At 46.1% G+C, this 22583-nt stretch overlaps 1 protein-coding gene across 1 annotated transcript in view; it reads left to right on the top strand.

Moving 5' to 3' along the window:
* The first annotated feature begins 203 nt into the window (after window positions 1-203).
* The window catches only part of TRIM28 (tripartite motif containing 28), a 980216-nt gene continuing 957836 nt past the window's right edge, over window positions 204-22583 (top strand). The window contains exons 1-2 of the mRNA XM_069639014.1: window positions 204-638; window positions 16488-16618. Of these exons, the coding sequence (XP_069495115.1) occupies window positions 446-638; window positions 16488-16618 (324 nt within the window). The 5' untranslated portion in view covers window positions 204-445. The remainder of the gene's footprint in view (window positions 639-16487; window positions 16619-22583) is intronic.

A 22583-nucleotide genomic window follows, 5' to 3' on the forward strand; every position in this document is an offset into this window, starting at 1 on the left:
GATGACCCGGCGAAGGGAATGTTTTTTCGCAACCCAATAAAGTACAAGAATCGTTTCCACTAACTATGGTACTGGTATAGTATGTTGCTCCAAGAACTATTGCGCATGCGCCCTGTTTGACTCCGCGTAGGCGAAGGCTCCGCCCGTTCGACCCTAGAACATCTGACGTCTTGTCGCGTTTTTTTGTAACGCGATGACCGCGCTTTGTCGCGTAACGCGTTGGATAACGTGCGTTAGATGTTGGAGTGCGCTTGCGCAGTAGCCCTCCCTTGTTTCTGGCAGGAACAGTGCTGTCGTGCCTGTTAAGAATTGCAGCACCTTTTGTTATTCCCCACTGAATGCAGTAATAGGAGGACAGTGGAGGGTATCGCTGCAGTTAAGAACTGTGTGAAGGAAAAACAGTGTAGCCGGAAAGCGAGGGGGTGCAGCAAGCTGTTGCAGAGGCATGGCTCAAATAGCGGCGGGAGTACTGAAGGAGCGCCACTCTGGCGGTAACACCACCCCCGAGGGTCCTGATCTTCAGCTTTTGGAGAACTGTGGGGTCTGCAAGGCACGTCCGCGGGAGCCGCGTCTGCTGCCTTGTTTACACTCCGTGTGCGGTGGCTGCTTAGGGCCAGATGCGGCTAAAGACGGCGCAGGTGAGATTGGATTGGGAGCTGGGCAGGCAGGATTACGAGATCCTTGGTGCACGGAGGCGGTGTTGAGGATAAGAGATCGTGATGTTTGTTTAAAAGTGTAGTTCCCTCACCAATGCTTGTAATTTGGGAACCCCCTCTTAAAGATGTTGCCCTTGTAACTAAGGGAGCGACGCTAGCAATGTGGGTGACAATCCCATGTCTTGGGTTGTTAACATCTCAAATGCAAACTTTTTTTAGAAAGCCGGAATATGCCAGTTGTACAGTATGATAACCCCCCCCCCCCCCCACACCTCCCTTTTTGTTTGTTGGGGATACCAGTGCCCCATGCTAAAGTGCCATGCATCAAGTTGGCTTGATAAATCCCAATAATGTTTCCCTATGCTGTCCTTTGGCCATGTAGCCTCATGCCCTTGCCACCACCCAGGAATTGCGCATCATTATCCTGATTGTATATCTGGCAGTACGTCCCTGTCCCGATCATGTTCGGTCATTGCCTCTCGCAACAATATTTGCCAGCATCGCCCCACTTTCAAGTAGGTTTTGCCCAAGCAGCTTTGAGGTCTGGCCCCCTTTCTTTTGCTTTGTATCCAAAGAAAGTAATGATGGTGGTCTCAACAATACGTCTCAGAATTGGCTCTGTAAAACATTTTCATGCGGCTGGTGCCCAAAAAAAGACAGTGTCAAGCAATATATGCCCACCCTGCCTACCTTTCATGCTGCTTGTAGCACATCAAATCCTGCATTCTATCTTAATAAATGCACCCCCTAACCGCAGTTATGCACAATACTGCTCCATGGACACAAACTGTGCCTTTGCCCTAGCCAAACGCACCCACACTCATGTACGCAAAAACTTCCACGTAAACAAAACTTGTTTAAACTTACCTTTTTTTCTTTATGAACCTCAAGCCATAAATGGTTAATTCGTTCATCTCGCATTACAAACAGTCGGCAGCCTGACAGCATGTAAATCCATATTGAAACATGTTAAACCAAGAGATTATAATTGTGGTTTTGTTTGCACATCCTGAATGTAAAACGAAAGGTCCCAGAATGCAAAGAAATGCATGCCTAAACATACCACATTTCCACTACTGTACTAGTAGCACTTTAAGATGCTCCAATCAAGAAATTGGGTAGTAAGGTCACCTGAGTATAGAGGTGTCACAAAGCTGCAGCTTGCTGCTATGCATGATGTTAAGAGGGATCTGCTGTCCACATTAAAGCAAAAACATGCTTGGCATGTAAAGCCAGCAGACACCATGGATATAACTGAATATTTAAAAAGAGCATTATTGTGGTACTTTAATTGACTTGGCAGTTTATGCAGTTTTTCAAGGTAAGTGCAGGGTCAGGGTGTCTTTTATTCTTCGCATGTCAACTATGACAGTGAGCAGCAGAGGCGTTGCTGGGGGGTGCTATAGCCCCGGGTCTCTTAGTTGTAGCCCCGGATTGAAGCTCTGTGGTTACAACCAAAAGGCTAGCTAGCCCTGAGTCTTGACAGTCCTGACACTAGTGTAGCCATGGATCTTTGCCAGACCTAGCAACACCCCTGGTGAGCAGATACCTTCAGAAACGGCTCAAACTGGTAAAGGAGTGACTGCTGGTATTACGCTTAACTGCCGCCCATCAGCAGGTCTCTGTTAACACTAAGATGGCATGAATGCTTTGCTGCTCAAGATAGCAGTGCGATTGTGCCACCCGGACACTTTATTTTTTATTTTTTCTCCCAGCTGCAGGCATTCCAGCAGCAGCATCTGGGGGAGAAAGTCGCAGGCCACCCTTTAAATGTTGCAGTTTTTGGCCACTATGGAGGCCCGTTAGTGGGCTAGTTAGCCCCTCCACCCCCACACACGGTTGATAGCTACTGGGCCCACAACATGCTGTGAGAAATCTCTTCAGACCATACCTAAAAGTCGTGGACTTGAAAGCAACATTTTGTTTTCTGACTTCTAAGAAATGATCATCGATACATTTAACAAAATACATACTTTCTGGATTCGGTTCATATGGATTGTATGCTTTTGAATAGAATCATGTTAATTAAACAAAGGATTGATTTAACCCCAGCACCTTTACAAATTGAAGATAATCTCCTTTTAGAAATTAGCGTTGTCTATCAAAAACAGTTCAGACGTGATCGGCAACCAACCTCTGCTTGTGCTACAAGATTTACCACTGCAAACATTTGCGTTCCTCGTAGCAAGGTGACCCGAGACAGGAGGGAAAGTCTGACCGTGACAAGGGAGTACCTGGCGTCGTTGTGCATCGGTGGGCGTCGCCCAAAATTGATTACCTGCATCCATGCCTGTCCTGAGGGGCGCTGCGTCGAGTTTTGCTGCATTCTTCCATAGAGAGTCCTTGTACCAGCATCGGACACCAGCCAGATATCTGCTCGAACCTGCAACCCCTGGGGATCAAGGGCTGAGGCTGCCGGTGGGAAAAGCGACCTTGGATCTTCTTCAACCGACCTGCCAAGTCTCATGAAGAATCGGGAGTGCAGGGGGTGAGTTATAGCGATACTTACCTGCCCCCTAACCTCCAGTTTACTAACTTTTACAGAACTTTTCCAATACTTTGGCTTTGCCATAGCCTGTTCAAACACGCACTCTGAAAGTTGGGAACACGTTTGTTGCGAGTTTAACTTGTCCCCTGATACTTGGAACTGTTCACCTGACCCCAGGGCCCTACTTTTATTTTTTCCAGCTTCACAAACTATGTGGAAACTTTGCTGAACTTTTGGGCACAGGGTCCCAGACAGGGGTTGGACTTCTAAAGTTAGGGTGATTCTCTGTGGACCTGTAGTGCTAATACTAATCTGTACCTTTCTTTTCAGGGGTTTGATATGTATTTTGCCTTTTTACCAGTATAAATATATATATATATATATATATATATATATATATATATATCTAATGTTTAGTATTGTGTGATATTACCTGTTGGTAGTCATTTTCCACTGTGTGTTTTGGCCATAAGTAAATACTTATTTTTATACCTGATTGTCTAAGTGTAATCTTTGACTTCTGCACTGTGTACTCAATCTGGACCCCTTAGAAGCTCTGCAACAAAACTGATACTAGAGGGTAGGAAGTCACCGAGGGAGAGTCACACCGTACATACAAGAAAAAAAAATCATTTCACCCAGTCTAAATAAAGGTTACAATGGATTAGTATACAAAGTGTCATATTTCGTTTGATTTATTTTTTCTAAAAAATAGACAAACAGGAAAGCGGTCGACAGTGATGCATCACAGTAGTACTGGTAAAGTGCTTCGTGCTACACAGTGCATTATGGTCAAGTACACTTTGCTCTTCATTGAAAACCCCAATTTTACTCTCATACAACTCCATACACCTAACGTGTCATTCCTCTCTTCTAATAAAAAAGAATCTACAGGGGCATGATGTCTCCTTCTTTCCGTGTGATCAATGTCTGGATATTATTTCTCAATCCAAACACACCCAAAATACCTTCCACTCGAGATAGATATATATCCTGGCGGACTCAATTTTCTCTTCTGAAACAGGAAAATAGGTGTATATTAACAAGTGTTTGTTTCATTTTTAGTATAGTGTACGAATTCAAATATACATTTCAATTGTAATTCTTTAGGAATTCTACATTTTTATAGTTGCTATTAACTCGGCATGTGTGCGTATCTCAACCTCCATTCTACCAATAAGTCATTCTCCTGATGCACATTCTTATTTATTTGGATTCATTTATGGTTCTCCAACTGGGTCTATATTTAGTATTAGTATATTTCCAGTTTCTTGGTATTACAAATTCAGTTGTTTAACATGGCTCGACTTGGCTAATTCATTAATATGCCTAGCTCTGTTAGTTAATGTAACTTCACTTCAGTCCCACATTCTCATGGCCATTTTGGACCGATTATTTTACCTCAGTGAAAGACTTCCCTTTTCCGGGATATGTCAATTGTAGTACTGCGCTTGTGACAATAGTCTAACCTTCTTAAGTGCAGCGTGATGGTAAATTCGACCTACAAGGTAAAGGATCATGTTGACTCAACCAGTTCTTTTTGCTGCATCACGAAGGAAAATGCAGCGCTACCAACATTCTATACCAGTGTGTCAACTTCTATGGCAAGGTCGTACTCAACATGCTGTGGTATTGTACGTTATGGTACTCTGAATCTTGTGTCTGTACCTATAGGGGAGTTAGTTACTGCAGTGTATTCCTTTGTTTGTTATTTTGCACGTATAGGTCTAGCCTTAAATATCCAGGAACAATCTAAATCAGTTTGCATATTGAGTAGCGTCATCACTTGTGTTCTATTCACTGGTCTTTCGGCTGTGGTGTTTTTCAAAATTAGCAAGTCCCTCTTTTTGATTTTGACTGCGTGGTTGTGTGCGTATAAAATATAGGACGACAACAACCCCACATTTTAGAGGCATTCTTCATATTGGTAAAGCACTCATCTTTGCTATTGTTCACTGCCTGCCTAGCATTCCGTGCTTACCTGTTTTCTGCTGGTCTGTACTCCCCAGCTTTCAGGTTCTCTATTGGGCGAAGTCATCCGTGCTCTGTAACTTCCTATTTCTGGTGGCCCGTGTGCGTTATGTGAATTGTTTCCAAAGTGGCCTTCCTCTGGATGTTATCGCCAGTCCTCTCTCTGTTTACCTCACTCCAAATATCGCTCGAGAATGTCCTACCTATAATCTGCACCCAAAGCATTGTTTCTTATTTTTATGTCCACGGAGAGCTCACAACCCACTGTTGATACCTGGAGCGCTGTGTCTTGTGCACTACGGCACTACAGTGATGATTCTAATTACATATATTGTTGCTGGAAAATTGCAGTAGTGATGCTAATTGCGTATGCCAAAACCCTCTCCATCACCAACAAGTCCTTGTCCAACACAGCACCACCTTACCTCGCCCAAAGAATTGCCAAAGCCCACTCTTCCAGATCCACTAGAGCCCCCTTGCACAGATAATTTATTGTGCCCAAAGTTAAATGATGCAAAGCCAGAGGCTCAAGCTTTCCATACTTTGCTGCCAATCTCTGGAACAACTGCCCACCCTTCCCCGAGGGCAGAGAAATCATACTGGATCGCTGACTACAGAAGGACGAGAAACGCTGCGCTCACATGAGTCGACCGTCACGCGGCATGAAGCCAGCAAAAAGCCGCGCTCACGAGTCGACAGCCACGCTACCAAAAGACTATGAAACCATTGTTAAGAACGGGTCACAACAGATTCCCTCCCTTTTTCAAACACACGAGGCCGGCACCCTACAAGAGTCACCCGCACTCGAACACCCTTACCTGGGTCACTGGGGCTCAGCAAAAGCAGGACTGGGTTCAGAGACTGGGAGACAGGTCCAAACGGCATGCTCCTCCACAACGGCTGAAGGGGGTGGGGCTTGGAGGGGTTTTTGTAACCTGGGCAGTAAGCCAGTCCCTGATTGGATGATGTATACATGGGTATATAAACCAGAGTCCGTAGAAGGGATGTGTGCTCATTCTTCGTACTGTTGCAGAGCCAACCAGACGTGGAACCCGTAGCTGCAGGAGACTTGTGGGCATACGAGGACTAAAAGGAGAAGACTATCCAGAGGTCCTTACTTCATTCCCTGCAAAGAACCAGTAAAGATAAACCGCAGGAGTCGGCAGAATTAGAGAAGCCTTCTGTGCATTTTTTTTTCTTCATGACATTTTACCACATTTAATTTTGACTTTGGTTGGTTCAAATAAAGACAACATTTTCTTTCAATGGAATCGCCTGTCTGCCTTCTTATCACAGTTATATCTTGAGGTCGAGCACATTCCAGTAGTTCCATGTACTTCAGCCGTTCTATGCACTCCAACCATTCTATGTACTTTGGTTGTTTTATGCATTACAGATCCAGATCGTTCCATGCTCTTGAATCTTTTTATTTTTTAAAATGTTTTTAATAAGTGTCCGCTATGTGCTCTCTGTTCCGTGCATTCCATCCGTTGTATGTACTTTCTCAGTTCTAAGCAAACAATCAGTGCGATCAGTTCTATGAATTCCTTCTAATCCATGCACTTCGTCCGATCTATACATTTTATCGCTTCATCATCCGGTCTGCTCATTTTCACGTTATCTGTTCTATATGCGTCCTCCATCCACTTCCCTGACCCGTTTCATATACCCAGTTTCGTCCGTTCATCCACATGCGTCATCCGTTCATCCACCCTCTTTACGCGTTTCATCTATACACTTCTTCCATTTCGCCCACTTCACCCATTTCGCCCACCTCACAGGTTCCACCCACCTCACGGGTTCCACCCAGTTCACCGGTTCCACCCACTTCGCCCTTTCCATCTACATACTTCATCCGTTCTTCCACCATCTTCATCCATTCTACTCACTTCACCTTGTTTCTCCACACACTACTTTTATTTCATCCACTTCCCTCGTTCCTTCCACGTACATCCCCCGTTCCTTCCACGTACTTCCCCCGCTCCACACTCTACGCCCGCTCTAGATCCAATACACGCTCTAGACCCATTACTCTACAGCCGCTGCAGACACATTTGCTCCACACCTTACATCCACTCAACACCCTACATTTGCTCAAACCCTCCTACATCAGCTCAACACCCTACATTTGCTCAAACCCCCCCACATCCTACATCAGCTCAACACCCTACATTTGCTCAAACCCCCCACATCCTACATCCGCTCAACACCCTACATTTGCTCAAACCCCCCCATATCCTACATCCGCTCAACACCCTACATTTGCTCAAACCCCCCACATCCTACATCCGCTCAACACCCTACATTTGCTCAAAACCCCCTACATCCGCTCAACACCCTATCTGTTCAACACCCTGTGTCCGCACCGTACTATCATCTACTCCATAGCTTACCTCCGCTCCACGCTCTCATCTGCTGCACGCTCTCATGCATTCTGTGCTTTCATCCGCTATACGCTCTCTGCTCTCATTTGCTATACGCACTTCATCCTCTCCACCGATATTCATCTGCTCTACCGACTTAATCTGCTGAACTCGATTCATCTTTTCATCATGCATTATCGGTTCAACACATGTCACTTGTCGCACGCACTCGATCCGTCCCGTGTTCTCCATCTGTCCCATGCACTTGACTCGTCTAGTCTATTTGTTCCATTTGTACCATGCACTTTTGCCTTCCGTGCCATATATCAGTTTCATGCACTCTACCAGTTCAGTGCACTCTGCACTCATCCGTATCATGTGTTCGTCTTTCCATCCTCTCCACTTTATTCTTGTCCATTTTGTTCCTCTCGTCCATTACATTAATTTCATCAATTTTAATAATTTCTGCCACTTTACTGCTTTCATACTACTTTTTCTCCTTCACTGATTTGTTCCACTTCAATCATTCTATTTTGTTTGTCCTTTTTAGTTTACATTAGAGTTATTAGTTTTTGATTTATCGCTTGGAATCTTGATGTTGGAATGTTATTTATGATCTAGAAGTTTGGGCTAGTTGAATTGCTGTTATCTACTTTACTTTATTCCTCTCGTCCACTTTGATCTTCTTGTCCTTTACATTTATTTCATTAATTTCAACCACTTTACTGCTCTCGTACAATTCTTTCTATCCACTTCACTGCTATGATCCATTTTACTATTTCTATTTTGTTTGTCCTTTTTAGTTTACCATAGCGGTTATTATCTTTAGATTTCTTGCTCGGATCATGATGCTGGATTGTTATTTAAGATCCAGCATTTTGGGCTAATGTCATTGAGCTGCTGTTATCCAGTTTGAATCACGGGTCGGTTTTGGGGGAAGAGCCATGTTTTCAGTAGTTTGTGGAAAGACATGAGGTCCTCGGTGAGTCGAATGTGGGATGGGAGTGCGTTCCACAGAGTGGGGGCCAAGGCTGAGAATGATGATCCACCTAACCGGACTGAGTTTGCTATGACTAGGAGGCCGGCTGAGCTTGATGTGGTACGAGCCGGGTGATAGGGTTTTAGTTTGTCTTGAAGTTATTGAGGTCCGGTTTTATGCAGTGCTCGGTGAGAAATGCATAGGGTTTTGAAGGTTACCCTTCGGGCAACCAGAAGCCAGTGCAGAGTTTTGGGCTGGGGAGATGTGGTCTCTTGGGCCAAGCGCTAGTAGCAGTTTGGCTGCAGCGTTTTGTGCTCTTTGTAGTTTATTCAGTTGTTATGCATGCACTCCGAGGTAGAGGGAGTTAGCATAGTCCAGTCTTGATATAACAATTGATTGGACAGCGGAGAGTCTGTTGGGAAAGGAGAGGTATGGAAAAATGCGCTTTAGAGTTTTAAGATGGTAGTGGCAGGCCTTTGCGACGTTGTTGACTTTGTGCAAGAGGGTTAGGTCAGAGTGTAGGGTGCATCCAAGGTTTTTCACTGAATTGGAGGGTGTCGGTGAGTTACCCATGGTAGATGGCCAGGGTAGTGGGTGTGGAAGAAGTTCGGTGTTGCCACATACCGTGATTTCGGTTTTGGAGGGATTTAGCAAGAGGTGGTTTGTGGTCATCCAGAGATCTGTCGAGGAGGCAGGAAGCAAGGTCTGGTCGGCAGTTGGGGTTTGAGTTTAGGAGTTTTAGAATTAGTTGTGTCATCAGCGTAGTTGTAGCACAGGATGTTGTGTAAGCAAATTATTCTTGGGTGGGTGGCCATTTGGAGGTTAAACAGGAGGGCTGATAGGCATGCTCCTTGTGGAACTCCGGTGTCGACTGGTCAGGCTTGGGAGCAGTAGGTGGAGAGGAGAGTAGGGTTATTTGGTTCCTATTGTTGAGGAAGGATGCTATCCATTTGAGGGCGGTTCCACAAATTCCCAGGGAGTGGAGGTGGTCAAGCAGGATTGAGAGGTCGATTGTGTCGAAGGCGGCGGATAGGTCAAGAAGGATTAATGCGGCGCATCCCGCAGAATCTGCCGTGTTTTTAAGGTCATCCCAGATTGAGGTTAGGGTGGTTTTGGTTCCGTGTCGGGCTCTGAAACCTGATTGAGCGGGGTCTAGGAGATTGTTGGCTTCGACAAAGGTATTTATTTGGAGTAGGCGGTTCGGTCAATGAGTTTGGCTAGGAATCTGGTGTTTGAGATGGGGCGGTAGTTTTTGGGCTCGAGAGGGCCGAGGGAGGCGTTTTTTGTAAGGGGTTTGACATGAACCGTTTTGAATGCGTTGGGAAAAATTCCTGAGGAAAGCGAGTCGTTTATGATGGTTCTTGCGTGTTCTCCTGCGCAGGTAGATGCAAAGATTTCTTTGAGGGTTGTGGCTGGGCAAGGGTCCAGAGGAGAGCCGGATGGTTTGCGGGCAGAGAAGTTTTGAGAAATTGGACATTTGATATCAGCAGCACAGAAAGTACCTGAGGTTCGCAGTTGGCGGTTCTCATCAATTTTGGGTTCTGCCATTCAGGCCTGAGGGTCTTCACCAAGGTTATGGCAGTGGTGGCAGCAAGTTTAAAGAGGGGAAGGGATATACATCTACCATTACCTAGACGACTGGTTGATCAAGGCTGTTTCTCTGGAACAGTCTCAGAATCGCATCAATCGCTCCTGACATTTCTCCATGAGCTGGGCTTCTTCCCTTAACTTCAAGAAGTCCCACTTGACACGTTTACAGAAGCTTCAATTCATTGGAGCAGTCCTGGATTCAGCCTCAGGAAAAGCTTTGCCACCCGTGTTAAGCACTCAACATTTTTTGCAGATGGTCCAAAAATTCCAGAGTGCCCAACGTCTTCTGACCTAGGATTTCCTAAGGTTGCTCGGCCTCATAGCATCCTGCGTTTTTTCCGTTGCCAGAAGCACGTCTGAGCATGAGATTCCTTCAGTGGGCTCTTAGATCCCAGTGGTTTCAATTCTCTGGCAGAATGATGGACCTTCTCCAGGTCCCTACAAAGGTCACCCAGGATCTACTGTGGTGGGCCAGCCAAGAGAATGTGACGGGAGGAGAACCTTCTTGGCAGGCATGGCCAGAGACAACAGCTGTGACGGACTCCTCCCTCACTGGATGGGGGACGCACATGAATCTTTTAATAAGCGGATACTGGTCTCAGTTGGATTCCAGACTCCATATCAAACTTTTGGAGCCGAGGGCTATCGGACTAGTGCTGATGGCCTTCCTGCCCTCAATACGGGGGAAAGAGTGTCCTGCTAATGACGGACAACACAGTGGCCATCCTCTACCTCAACAGGAGAGGGGGGGTGGTGGTGTAGGGGGTCACTGCTCCTGTGCAGAGAGGCAATGCAGCTCTGGTTCTCGGCACTCGCAGAAGGAATAACTCTTCTGGCAGTTCATCCAGCCGGAGAAAAAAACACGATGTCGGACGTCTGAGCAGGCAGAGCACGATCTCCCATAAGTGGGAACTAGCTCAGGAAGTCCTTCTGGAGCTCTTCGCCATTAGATGAACCCCTCAAGTAGATCTGTTTGCGACCAGTGTCAACCAGAAGTGCGAGCTGTTCGGCTCCAGGGAATGTCAACAAAGAGGGGCTCTAGGAGACGAATTCATGGTGAACTGGGAGTTTCCACTGCTGTACGCGTTCCAGTCATTCATCATGTCATCAGGAGGTTGAGGAAGTTCGGGAAAACAATTATCCTGATTGCTCTGTATTCAGCCAGGAGAACGTGGTACCTTCTGGAAATGCCCATCTGCCCTCCAATTGTATTCCCCAAAGAGAGGACCTACTCTGGCAAGAGGGAGGTCTCATTCTTCACCCAGAGATCAGGTCTCTCAATCTTCCCTCCTGGTTTCTGAAAGAGTCAGATACAAAGATTGGGACCTGCCGGAAGACGTAATGGAAGTGTTGCTTTCAGCTAGGAGGCCAACAACTAAATCCCTGTACCACTACTGTTGGAATACCTTTCGCAGCTGGTGCAGGGAAAATAGACTAGATCCTTTGACATGTAAACCTTCCCATATTCTGCCTTTCTTATTCCACCTGACCCATTCTGGGTTGCAAGTGGCCACGGTGAAGGGCTATTTGGCGGCACACTCTTCAAAAGATCTCCAGATGAGGGGTCATATTTCAAAGTACCGATTTGTATTACAATTTCTGAAGGGCTTGACCAATTTGTTTGCTCCCACTCCCTTCATCGTGCCATCATGGGATTCGAATCTTGTATTAAGAAGTCTTATTGGAGCTCCACTTGAGCCCTTGCATTTGCGTCCTCTGAGGATGCTCACTATGAAAACGGCCTTTCTAGTAGCTATCGCATCTGCCCGTAGGCTAAATGAGCTTCAGGCCTTATCTTCCAAACAACCTTTTACATACTTTTCCAAGGATAAAGTAATTTTTAAGAGCTAGGTCATCTTTCCTTCAGAAAGTTATGTCAGAGTTTCATTTAGCACAATGTATTTTACTGCCATCTTGTTACCCTCCTCCTCATCCATCTAAAGAGGAGGAGAGGCTACATCGCCTAGACCCGAAAAGGGTACTAAGCTACTACATTAGTTTCGAAACAATCTCTCGATGGATTGTAATGTGCCATAACAGTGGTTTGAGGGTGCATTCGTGCTCGCATACGACATGGAGCAACACAGGTTCGATCCCCGGTCTGCGCATAGAAACCTCTGGGTATTAAGCGTGTTATAAATAACCTATCATATCATATAGAGGGGTGGCAGCTTCTTCAACTCTGGAAAGAAGTATGCTAGTCCGGGACATTTGTAGAGCAGAAATCTGGTCGTTGCTTCACACTTTCAGTAAATATTACTGTGTATTTTGTTTCTCAGGAGAGGAAGCTAAATTTGGCAAGGCTGTCCTCCATAATATTAACAAATATTCTTGGCACCCACTGCCTAACTCAAACAGCTTTTTGGGAGTCTATCAAGGATGAGGAATACGTGGGAGCACACAATCCATTCGAAGAACAAGTTACTTAACCGTGGTAACTTTCTTTCGACTGGATGTTCCTCCCACGTATTCCTCACTGCCCGTCCATCCCCCCTCCCTCTTGCCTGATTAGATTTTTCCAGGTCTTAAACCATCCTTTCTCGCAACGTCAAGATTGTCTCCTCCTATGACACAGCATGCAAGTTAAAGGATGGGGAAAAAAATAAGAATTTAAGTAATGGTCAGCGCATGTGCATTGAATTGCAATTTTATTTATATTGAACAGGGAGAACAAAGCCACGATCTTACTAGGCCCAGTGACATTGATAACGCAGAATTGCATGGGAAAGGGAAAAGGGGGGAAAAGTACATGGAATGGGGTAGAAGTGGAAAGTGCAGCGCAGAGGAGCAACAGAAAAATAAAAAAGGCAATAAACGATAGTGCATCCAGCAAGTGCTGGGTTTAGCAGACACAGGGTACGTCTGATAAGTGCAGAAAGAAAAGAAAGTGGGTGGGGGACTGTATGGGCACAGATACAGACCCCATTGCAAGGGATGGCCCAGAGGCAGTGCAGGAGGGTGGCAGGTACATGGGCCCGGAGGACAGAGGGTGGCCAGGTGCACAGTGCCGAGAGAGAAACAGATCAGCAGGGGAGAAGGGGCTCGAAGGCAGAAGCAAAGAGGAAGGTCTTGAGGTGCTACCGGAACCAGAGATGGTTCTCCTCAATTTTGAGTGGCAGGGAGGCTGCTCCAAAGGGAGGCCCCAGCCGAAGACTGAGATCTACCCCCAGCTCGTTTCTTTGAAAAACGACTGACCCTGAGGGAGTTAGAGGAGCGAAGAGCTCAAGAGAAGAGGTATTTACGTGCTTCGTATATAAGCGTCAACGTCACGAACGCTGCGAGGACCAAGACTTTACAGCACTCGATCCTATGAAAAAAAAATTCCAAAGCAAGCCGCAAGCAGATTTGAATGTCAAATATGAGGAATACGTGGGAGAAAAATTGAAAGAACGTAACCATGGGTAAGTAACTTGTTCTTTGGCAGAGTGTCAGGATTCAAAATTAACATGAATAAGTCAGAAGTGCTGAATCTCCCCTTGATGGGGGACTTGCTGTAGGAAGCGCAGGACTGTTACCTGTTCCAATCCAATATCTGGGGGTTAAGGTTACGAACTTGCTAGACTTTCTATACAGAGCAAACTATCCCCAATCAATAAGTCCTATGAAAACCGATCTAGAAAGATGAAACCCTCTTCATGGATGGGCCGGATGGCCTCAGTTAAGACGGTGACTCTCCAGAGTTTCCTATTTTTTTTCAGGCTTTGCCGATTCCCCTACCCTGCAGTTTCTTCCGAACTTTGACTAATCTATCAGCCATTATTTGGAACAGAAAGCCGAGGGTGGTGCTACACGTGCTAATGGCCCTGAGAAGCAAGCGTGGGTGGCCCGAGGGTGCGGGGGGACATTAGCAGTCCCAAATTTCTATCAGTCCTGCACTCTTGGTGAGTGTATGGGGTGCTCTGATGCAATATATAAAGGGAATACAGATCATCCCGGGCCAGTTAAGTCCCCTTTTTAGCAATCAAAGTTAACCTCACGACAGTGGGGGACCGCCTTTAGTCGATGTAGGGAGGCGGGATGCCTATGGTTGAGGGCTATGATGCACGAAGAGGAGATCAATCCTTTGAACAGTTTAAACAATGGTTCAACCTGAGGCATGGGATAGACTTTTTTTATTAACAACTGCCATTGGGTTTCACATCCACCCAATAAATCGTCAGAAAATGGGCAATTGACTACATTGAAAAACAGATCACTACTGTAAGGAAGGCATGGTATCAAAGTAAGACACAGATGTCAGGTATACGGCCTTGGTGTTAGTCAGTTGTCGCTCAAGATGAACTGTCCGTGAGAAGTGTCGGGGAAGGCGGTGGGGGTTGAGCTTCTAGGTATCCGACCTGGTAGGATGGGGAAAAGGTGTTACAGGAAAGGGATTTCACGTCTCACCCTTAGGTGTCCCACTTTCACTCCCCGAAGACCCCTCATCCAGGTGATCCTCCTGCACTGGTCCACCCCCAGGAACTCGATCCAGTAGCAATGGCTGTGTCCTGGCCACCTGGATGACAGATCCCTGGGGACTAGCGGGTGAGACCCCTTCAAGTTTCTCATACTAATCACTCGGGTGATGGAACACCTGGTCTCGGCACTACCTACAAAATTCTCAAAGCCACAGGAGTGGCACCTTGCCCTACATAGGGAAATGGGAAGGAACGCTGAGTCTGGTAATAACCCAGGAGGAGTGGGAATCCCTCTGGGGCAACATCACCAGATTAACTAGAGCCATTCATATACGGGAAAAGTGGTAGAAGATCCTTCTCCAGTGGCGGCATACTCAAGATGTGTCGGCCGAGTGCTGGAGAGCTTTTAAGGGAAAGGGTGATTGGGCCCACATTTGGTGGACCTTTCCAGTAATCCAACCCTTTTGGGAACCGGTGATGTCCTCCATTAAGAAAATGCTGAACACTAAACTGTCCTTGGGGGGGGGGGGGGGGGGGGGGTGGAGACTTGCATGCTTGGCCTATGGGACAGAGAAACTGTGCCGCAAAGCTGGTCACAATTTAAAACATGTATGGTGGCGGTTGGTGGCCAAGAAATGGAAGAACAGGGATGCCCACCACAGAGCTTGAATGGGTAACAAAGATTTGGAATATTCTTGCGATGGAATGGCCTACCTACAACATCCAGGGGGAGTATGCGAAGTTTAGAGAGGACTGGGGCATGGACCTATTGTTTCTGCGCAGTGATTATCGCTATCCATTGTACCCGCAAAACCTGAAAATCTTGGAAATTTTGTAAGGTTCCCCGTCGAATGTACTTGCCTTTTGACACTTGAATACCAGAAGAGTACTGTCTTTTCGTAGTTCACCTGTGGGGAAAAAGAGGGGTGTTGGGGTGGGGCTGCCGATGGGGAGATACCGGGGGATTCTGTTATTATTGAAAAACTGTTGGCAAACATATATTTATTTTAAAAATGAGCAAGGCACCTATGTTCTGGAATCCCATTCGAACTAAAAGTTTGATCCTGAGGGCCGTTAAAATTTGCCAAATTCTTTTATTATTCTGTTGTGTGCAGAAAGAAAAATCTACTTCTGTTTAATGTACTAAGTAATTTTATGTTTTAAGGCAGTTTTTCAAAATGACCTTCCTTCTATACAAGAGGCAACCTCTTTCATCCCAGATCGAAGTGCAGGATTTTAATATCTACCCGTTTTGCCATATACGCTCATGCTTCTTGTCCCTAATAACCACATCAAACTTCCTGCTGTGAGATTAATGCAAAGGCTTCATGGCCCCCCAACTAATTGGAGTCAGTGCTCCGCTACACTGTTTCAATAAAACTATGAGCTGATGCAATTGGTGGTTCACCTTGTTTTGCACCTCTACCCATTTATCCCACTGCCTTTTCACCAAATTGTTAAAACGGACAAGGGCTTTGACAACCTGAGATTCTACTACCCTGAGCATTCACAGTTAAACCAGTACAAGCTAAAGTATTAATGTTGCACTTATATAGCGACATTAAAATCAACTGTCAATTTAGTATGGTGACTTTCAGTCCCCCTACATATATTAAGGGAGCTAACCAATTCGGAGAGAGTCATAAAAATGAAATCCATAGTCTACCAGGAAAAGGGGCAAACCAAGTAGGTCCACACTCCCAATCCGCCTCCACATGTCCGTTTTTTAAACTCACAAGGTTCCGCTGTCAAATAAAAATCGGACCACATAGTCCCCCTCGTGACTTTCAGAGGTCCCTACTAATACTGCTGGTGACAATTTCCGAGCATTCCTACACAGAAACAAGAACGGTCTCCCATACACATTACTAAAGTGTTTGAAGGAGTTCATTTCTATAACTTTTCAGTCGTAGGATGGAAACTGGTGTTGAATGTAGTAATTTTGAATAGACTATTTTGATTCGGGACACTAGACTGTAAAACAATTACTTGTATTACATGCACAGCCTGGGTAGCCTGACCTTTTTAACGTTTATCTTACAGCTGTGGTTCTCTGCCCTGTGTGCAAACACCAGTGTTTTCAGAAGGACATTGTTGAGAATTACTTCTTAAGAGAGAGCACTCCGACAGAGGCAGGTGATGCAGGAGATGATACCCAAAGGGAACTGACCCAGGTGAGTGGTTTTGTGTTTTCTTTTCTCCCGTTTTTGTACTCTTCATCTGGGTGGTCTGTCCTTTCCACAAATTACTTTTCTCCTGAGAACCAGCTTAATGACGTTGCCTTCTGTTGGCAGTTACCATTTTGAAAGACATGTACTAAGCAGCTATACGTAGGTTACATACCATGGTTGCCCTGTGCCTAGCTTACATTAAAGTTAATTACAAGTTTCTGACCAGTGCGGACAGTGTTTCGAAACTTTGTCCAAGGCTCCAGAACAGCATGTATCACTTGGTACCACTAGCCAACTAAGGGAAATTAAAGGAAACTGTTTAGGAAGCGAAGGCTAGGAGGCTCCTCGATAACATATGCTGTGAGGCAGCACCTTCCCTGGCTACAGCAGACAGTCTGCAGGGAACATCTCACACTTTGTGCATATGCTAATCCCTGACAGCTGTGAGTCCGACCTCCAGAAAGAGAAAAAAGAATCCTCTAAGGAAAAAAGGATTGGTGCACTTCTTTGCAATGAAAACTTTATTTTGTATACAAAAAGGGGAAAAGTGACGGAGGATGCCGTAAAACCCATCTGACACACAGCTCTCTGGGTTAAGTGAAGAATCCTATAGATCCCTCATTAAACCTGTGCCTAAAGTCTCCTCCCAGGTGGCCAGGGAAAGGCAGACTCTTCCTGATCCTGACCTTTGGGGTGGTGTACTGTGGGAGGATCACCTGGGAGGAGACCAGACTCCCGTGGGATGAGACTCTTTATCCTTTGACAAGGAAAACCGTTGCAGGTTGCCAGAACAGGTAATGGCGTATTGTCATTGTAATGCCCGAACCTACATATAAAACTTGTGTTTCAGGCCAAAAGTATCATAAAATCTAAACAAACCTTACCAATGGAAAGTTGCCTTAAATAAAGTGCCCTCCCATCGAACAGTGAGTTCTAAAGGTTCAATTTTAAAATCCCTTGAGGGAAGTAAATCTACCCTTGGAGTCGAATACCTAAAAGAACCGACTTTGATGAAGAGGTATATTTATAGTTTTAGTCAGGAAATTAAGCCCATTTGCCCACACCTGAAGGATACAAGGTTCCCTCAGGTGCAAGCAATTGGGAGCTGGAACTGTGGCTGGAGTGCGTGCAGTGGCTGGTGCCACATCTGGACTGAACTGTGGATGTCTGCATGTGCCACGCCTGGATAGAAATGTGAATGTTGGCATGTGCTGCACTTAGATGGAAATGTGAATGTCAGCTATGCCAATTAACCAATCCACTAACTATTTCACCCCTCTGCATACACCTCTCAAATTCTAACTAAACACAACAATCCGCACAAACTTCACTACATTGCAACAAGAAAACAAACCACACATAGACTCGCAAAACAGTACACGGCGGCTACTGACTGGAAAACGCCCCAAGTCCAGCCAACGGAGTTACCGGGTTGAGGCCGCCAACAGCACACCACTGCTCTCTTGCACTTTTCCAGCTCATTCCCACTAACTCACCCCCCTTCAGAGCCGCCAGAGCGCCAGGGGACCACTCGGGTGGTGATAGTGCGCTGTACAAATATCCTTTAACATTAACAGTAGTAGCAGAATCGGAAAGGGCACAGAGCTGGCAAACCAACCAGACGTGGGAGAACCAAAGGGACGCCGGAACGTAGATGCAACAGGTTTCATCTGCTTGTTCTGAGAGGGTTCTGTGCCTCCAAACTCTGAAATGCAGAGGTGTCGGGACTCCCCGCCAATACTGCTGTGCAGTGTGGAAGGAGCGCCAGCCACAGGAATATACACTTACATAGCTGAAGAATTCTTCCTACTATTGTAGTACTTGTTTGTGTAAAACTAACAAACTGAAGGATCTAGTAGTCTGAAGATGGGACACAGACCCACGACAAACCGGCTGTGGAGGAAAAAAGACTTGATTATTTATAGCTTGGTACTTGGTAGTTAACCCCAACAGAAAACCTAGAATGGGAATGGAACCAACCTCACAATTGTCAGAACTCGCCTTCCCTGGAAGACAGGTTTTGGGGTCTCTGATCAAGTAGTTGAACTCTAGGTGTAGGAAACGAGTTCTTCCTACCAACGTACCCTTCTGGATGTTGGTAAAGACATATAGAGGAGTCTATTTATTAGGAGAGAGGACTCAACACGAGACCCCTTTGGCTGCAAGAAAAAGAAGACTGCCAATTGACCAGCAATAAACCAACTGTTGCCTGGCCGTCCGAGAGCCCATTCCACCCGAGCGATCGCTGCGATGACGGCATTCCTGTCTGGTTTGCCCCTGCTGGACATTTGCTGGGCTGCTACGTTGAGGTTCATGCACACCTTCCCAAAATTCTACTGAATCTTCAGGGATTCCACAGAGGAGTCCAGGGTCGGCCAAGCAGTGCTACGCAACCCGTTTGCTAGAAGGTGAGCCTGTTTCGGAGGTAAGGGTAATTGCTTCTGTTGAGCCTTGCCACCTCCCGTGGTTGTGTAATGTTGTACTGCTATGCATTCTTTATTCATGAGCATTTGAATCCATGCCAGACCCCATGCTGGAGAAGGAACAAGTTGCTTACCTGCAACTTTTGTTCTCCAGCATCGGTCTGGCATGGATTTGCATGCGAACCCTCCCTCCTGCCCCTCTGCTGCTCTTATTGGTCATACTGCCACTTTATGTGCTACCAAATCTGAAGATGGATGTCAGAGGAGGGTTTAGACAGAGGGCAGTAATTGGCTGGGGCAGTATGAGCCAGAGCTCAGTGATTGGTTTAGAGGAGAAAGACATTTATTTATTTGTGTTCTTTTTTTTTTCTCCTTCCTTTTTAGACAGGATTCCCAGCTTGACAACGAAGAATATTCATGCCAGACCCATGCTGGAGAACATAGTTGGAGAAGTAACTTGTTCCATACAGTGTAAGGAGGAAGTGTTCAGGCAGTTCAAAGGAGGTTCCCTAGATGCGTTCCAGTATTAGGCCTGGGCAAACTGTGTGAGCCAACTCTCAAACACACGAATACCCACTCAGCCACATGGGATCGACACAAGACTTAAGTATTACCCAAGCCAGCATAGTACCTTAGCAGAGAAGAGCAGCTTCGGGACGGACGCCTTCACGATGCAGCAGCAAAGGACCTGGTACCTTGATTCTTCGTCGTGGTGACGAAAGAGCAAACCCTGGAAGGGAACTTGCAGTAGCAGTCGACTGAAACGCCTCCCATCAAAGGATTCTTCATGGTTTCTCGTGGCCCTGTGGATTTGGCACCCTTTCAAAGGAACCAGATGAAGAGCGAATATTGCCGGTTGGATTAGCTTAGGTCCAGCAGTAGTACAAGTTTCAGCGCAAATCTGACTTCGGAGAATATGGCCAGAACTCGAGCACGAGGTCCCTTGCAATTGGCGGTTTGCAGCCCAGCAAGTTTGCAACACATCAAGGGATTGCTTTTTTTGCAGGTCGTCTCAAGATTAGAATGTCTCACCAGCTTCTGGCTAGGAGTTGTCATCTCAGCAACCCCCAGGTTGGTTGGAAGGAAGGGTCAGAACAGTCTCAGATTACACAGCAGGCACACCGGCCGCTGGAGGTTACAGCCATCTTTTCTTCATCTCTTCGGATTCAGCTACAGTGGTCGACTTGTCTTCCACTTCCAAAATCCGATTTTTATCCAGGAACCCACGCACAACTTCTGCAAACTCTCCCTGCAGTTTACAGATGGGGGCGGGTGGCGGTCCAGTCAGGGCAAGCAGCTCTCCAGTAGGAACTGGTTCCTTTCTGGCAGACTGGAAGACAAAAGGGCTGCAGAGATTCCTGCCTTCAGACACTCTGGAGCCTCTGCGGGAAACGTGAAGGGTTCCTGCCGAAGACTAAACTTCAACCAAGACCTCACCCACTTAGGACGGCAGAAGAAGATCCAAGAAACAACAAGCACACTCAAAATAGCGAAAAAAGAAAAGCCACCGTTCTGGCAGAATGGTGACCCTTCTGTGCATTACTGTGGCTGATTTGTAATGTTGACTAACTTCATTAAAGTAGATTCACTGACACCAACCATACGAATTAGCCTGCTATAGTAACAGGTCAGTGAGAAAGGGGATACCATGCATCTCCCAGGCACCCAAGCATAAAATGGGGTGTGCTCACATTTTAAAATGTAAAGCAAAGGAAATCTCACTTTCCCCTATGGAACAATAGTTCATCCAAGGGTATAGTAAGAAATTAAAGGTAAGCCCAATGGCAATACTGCTCATAAGATGCTGTGTGCTGCCATAGTAAAATCCTTTCAGGTCAAAAGCTAAAGGGAACTATACATTCAAACGTACACTATGGAGAGTCATAAAAAGTTCACCCATAAAAAGAGTAAAAGACTGGCGAAACTGGGGGAAAAAGATTCCCACTCACCCAGGAACAAGGACAAATCATCACCAAGTCGAGCAAATAGTTCTTGGGTTGACCTAGGTGAGGAAGATATATCACATAATTGAAAATCTTACCTAACCATGCGCAAAAATACAAACTCGGCACTTCTCCTTCCCTGCTGAAACCAATGCTAGGGAGATGGATCATGTTTGTGCTTCATACCCTCTACTAGTAAGACCCTGCACACTTTTGCTGGACTGCTGGACCTTTTTCTTTCTATCCTGAATGAGCTAAGCCTTTTTCCACTCATTCTTATTTGCTATGACCTTTGGAACTCTGTGTTTTTACCTTTACTATGGAGTCTACTTTCCTCCGCTTCTCTTTTATGATGTGAATAGGCGCGTTATAAATGCCATATCGTAAGTGTTTTAAGGCATCTGTGTTTAACTTTTTCTACACACAGCTCCTTATGGGCAGTGTTGCTGGGAACCCTTTGAGATGCTTTGCTTATCCTTAATAACTACAGTTCTTGATGATAGAGGGATACTTTGTATGCCTCCTAAAGCTCAATACTTTTGAGGGATTAGCACTCCCCACCTTATGTGGATTGCTAAGGGGAGACCTAGTATCCCACCTTCTGTCTGCTTATGTGACTTAGTGACATAGACAACCTTCTAGTTATGGCTGGTGCTAGTGGATACGTTCTGCCAACTTGCGCTATTTTTTTTTTTACGCAGACTACATGCACAGTCTGGGTTGTGCACAATAGGGTCATTGATGTTCTAACATGGTGGCACCTTTTTTCCACAAGTCCTTTGTGAGTGAGCATATCCACCATTTTCTGTAAATTGCAGAGGAGTGTGGGGGGTTCCTGAGGTGAAAGGCAAGGCGAGCACTGGAAGCTGAAGAAGACGACCAGAGATTCCTGCATACCCTTTGCAACACTGAAGCGACCACTGCTGTCCTGACCCAGTTTTCTATGCGACAGGGAGCACAGAAGAGGAAGACTCCTTCTCTTTGGCTGGTTGGACCAACCTTCCCTGAAAAGAACTACAATCTGAGCCATCTCCCGAGGTGGTGTGCCTTTCCAGAGCTGCACACCGCGAATGCCAGGAGACCTGTGACCCTTTTGTAGTGAAACGTCTTGCCGAATCCGTCCAAGTCTTTGCTGTGCTCCAGGTGAACCTCCAGAGACGCGATCGGACTCATCCAAGTCCCCTCACCAGAGTGCAGGAATCTAAGATTGATCGGGCAAATTGTGTCCTTTGTTGGTTGCAGAGAAAGGTGCTAAAACGCACTGACCAGAGAAGCTGAAGAAATCTGTATCAGAGGTCCTCTATCGAGACTGCTGCTGAGACCTCCCCGTTCAGTATCCTGCCTTTCGTTACCAGACCAAGGAATACGTAGACCGGGTCCATCACTGCTGCACCGAGGAGAATCCAGCCCCAATCCTTTCTTTTAACCGAAGGTATTCTGGGGTGAAAAGGTATTGCTTACCTTGAACCAAGAAGTCGCTCCAGAGTATTGGAATGTACGAAGAGGTGTCCAGGTGGTCCAATCTTACCTCTGACTCAAGCTACCAGCTTGTGTCCTTTTTTGCGAGTCCTTTAACAGGATCTCCCATGTTGTTAGTTCTTT

Source organism: Ambystoma mexicanum, chromosome 1q, assembly GCF_040938575.1.
Source record: "Ambystoma mexicanum isolate Mex_15411 chromosome 1q, UKY_AmexF1_1, whole genome shotgun sequence".
Taxonomy (NCBI): domain Eukaryota; kingdom Metazoa; phylum Chordata; class Amphibia; order Caudata; family Ambystomatidae; genus Ambystoma; species Ambystoma mexicanum.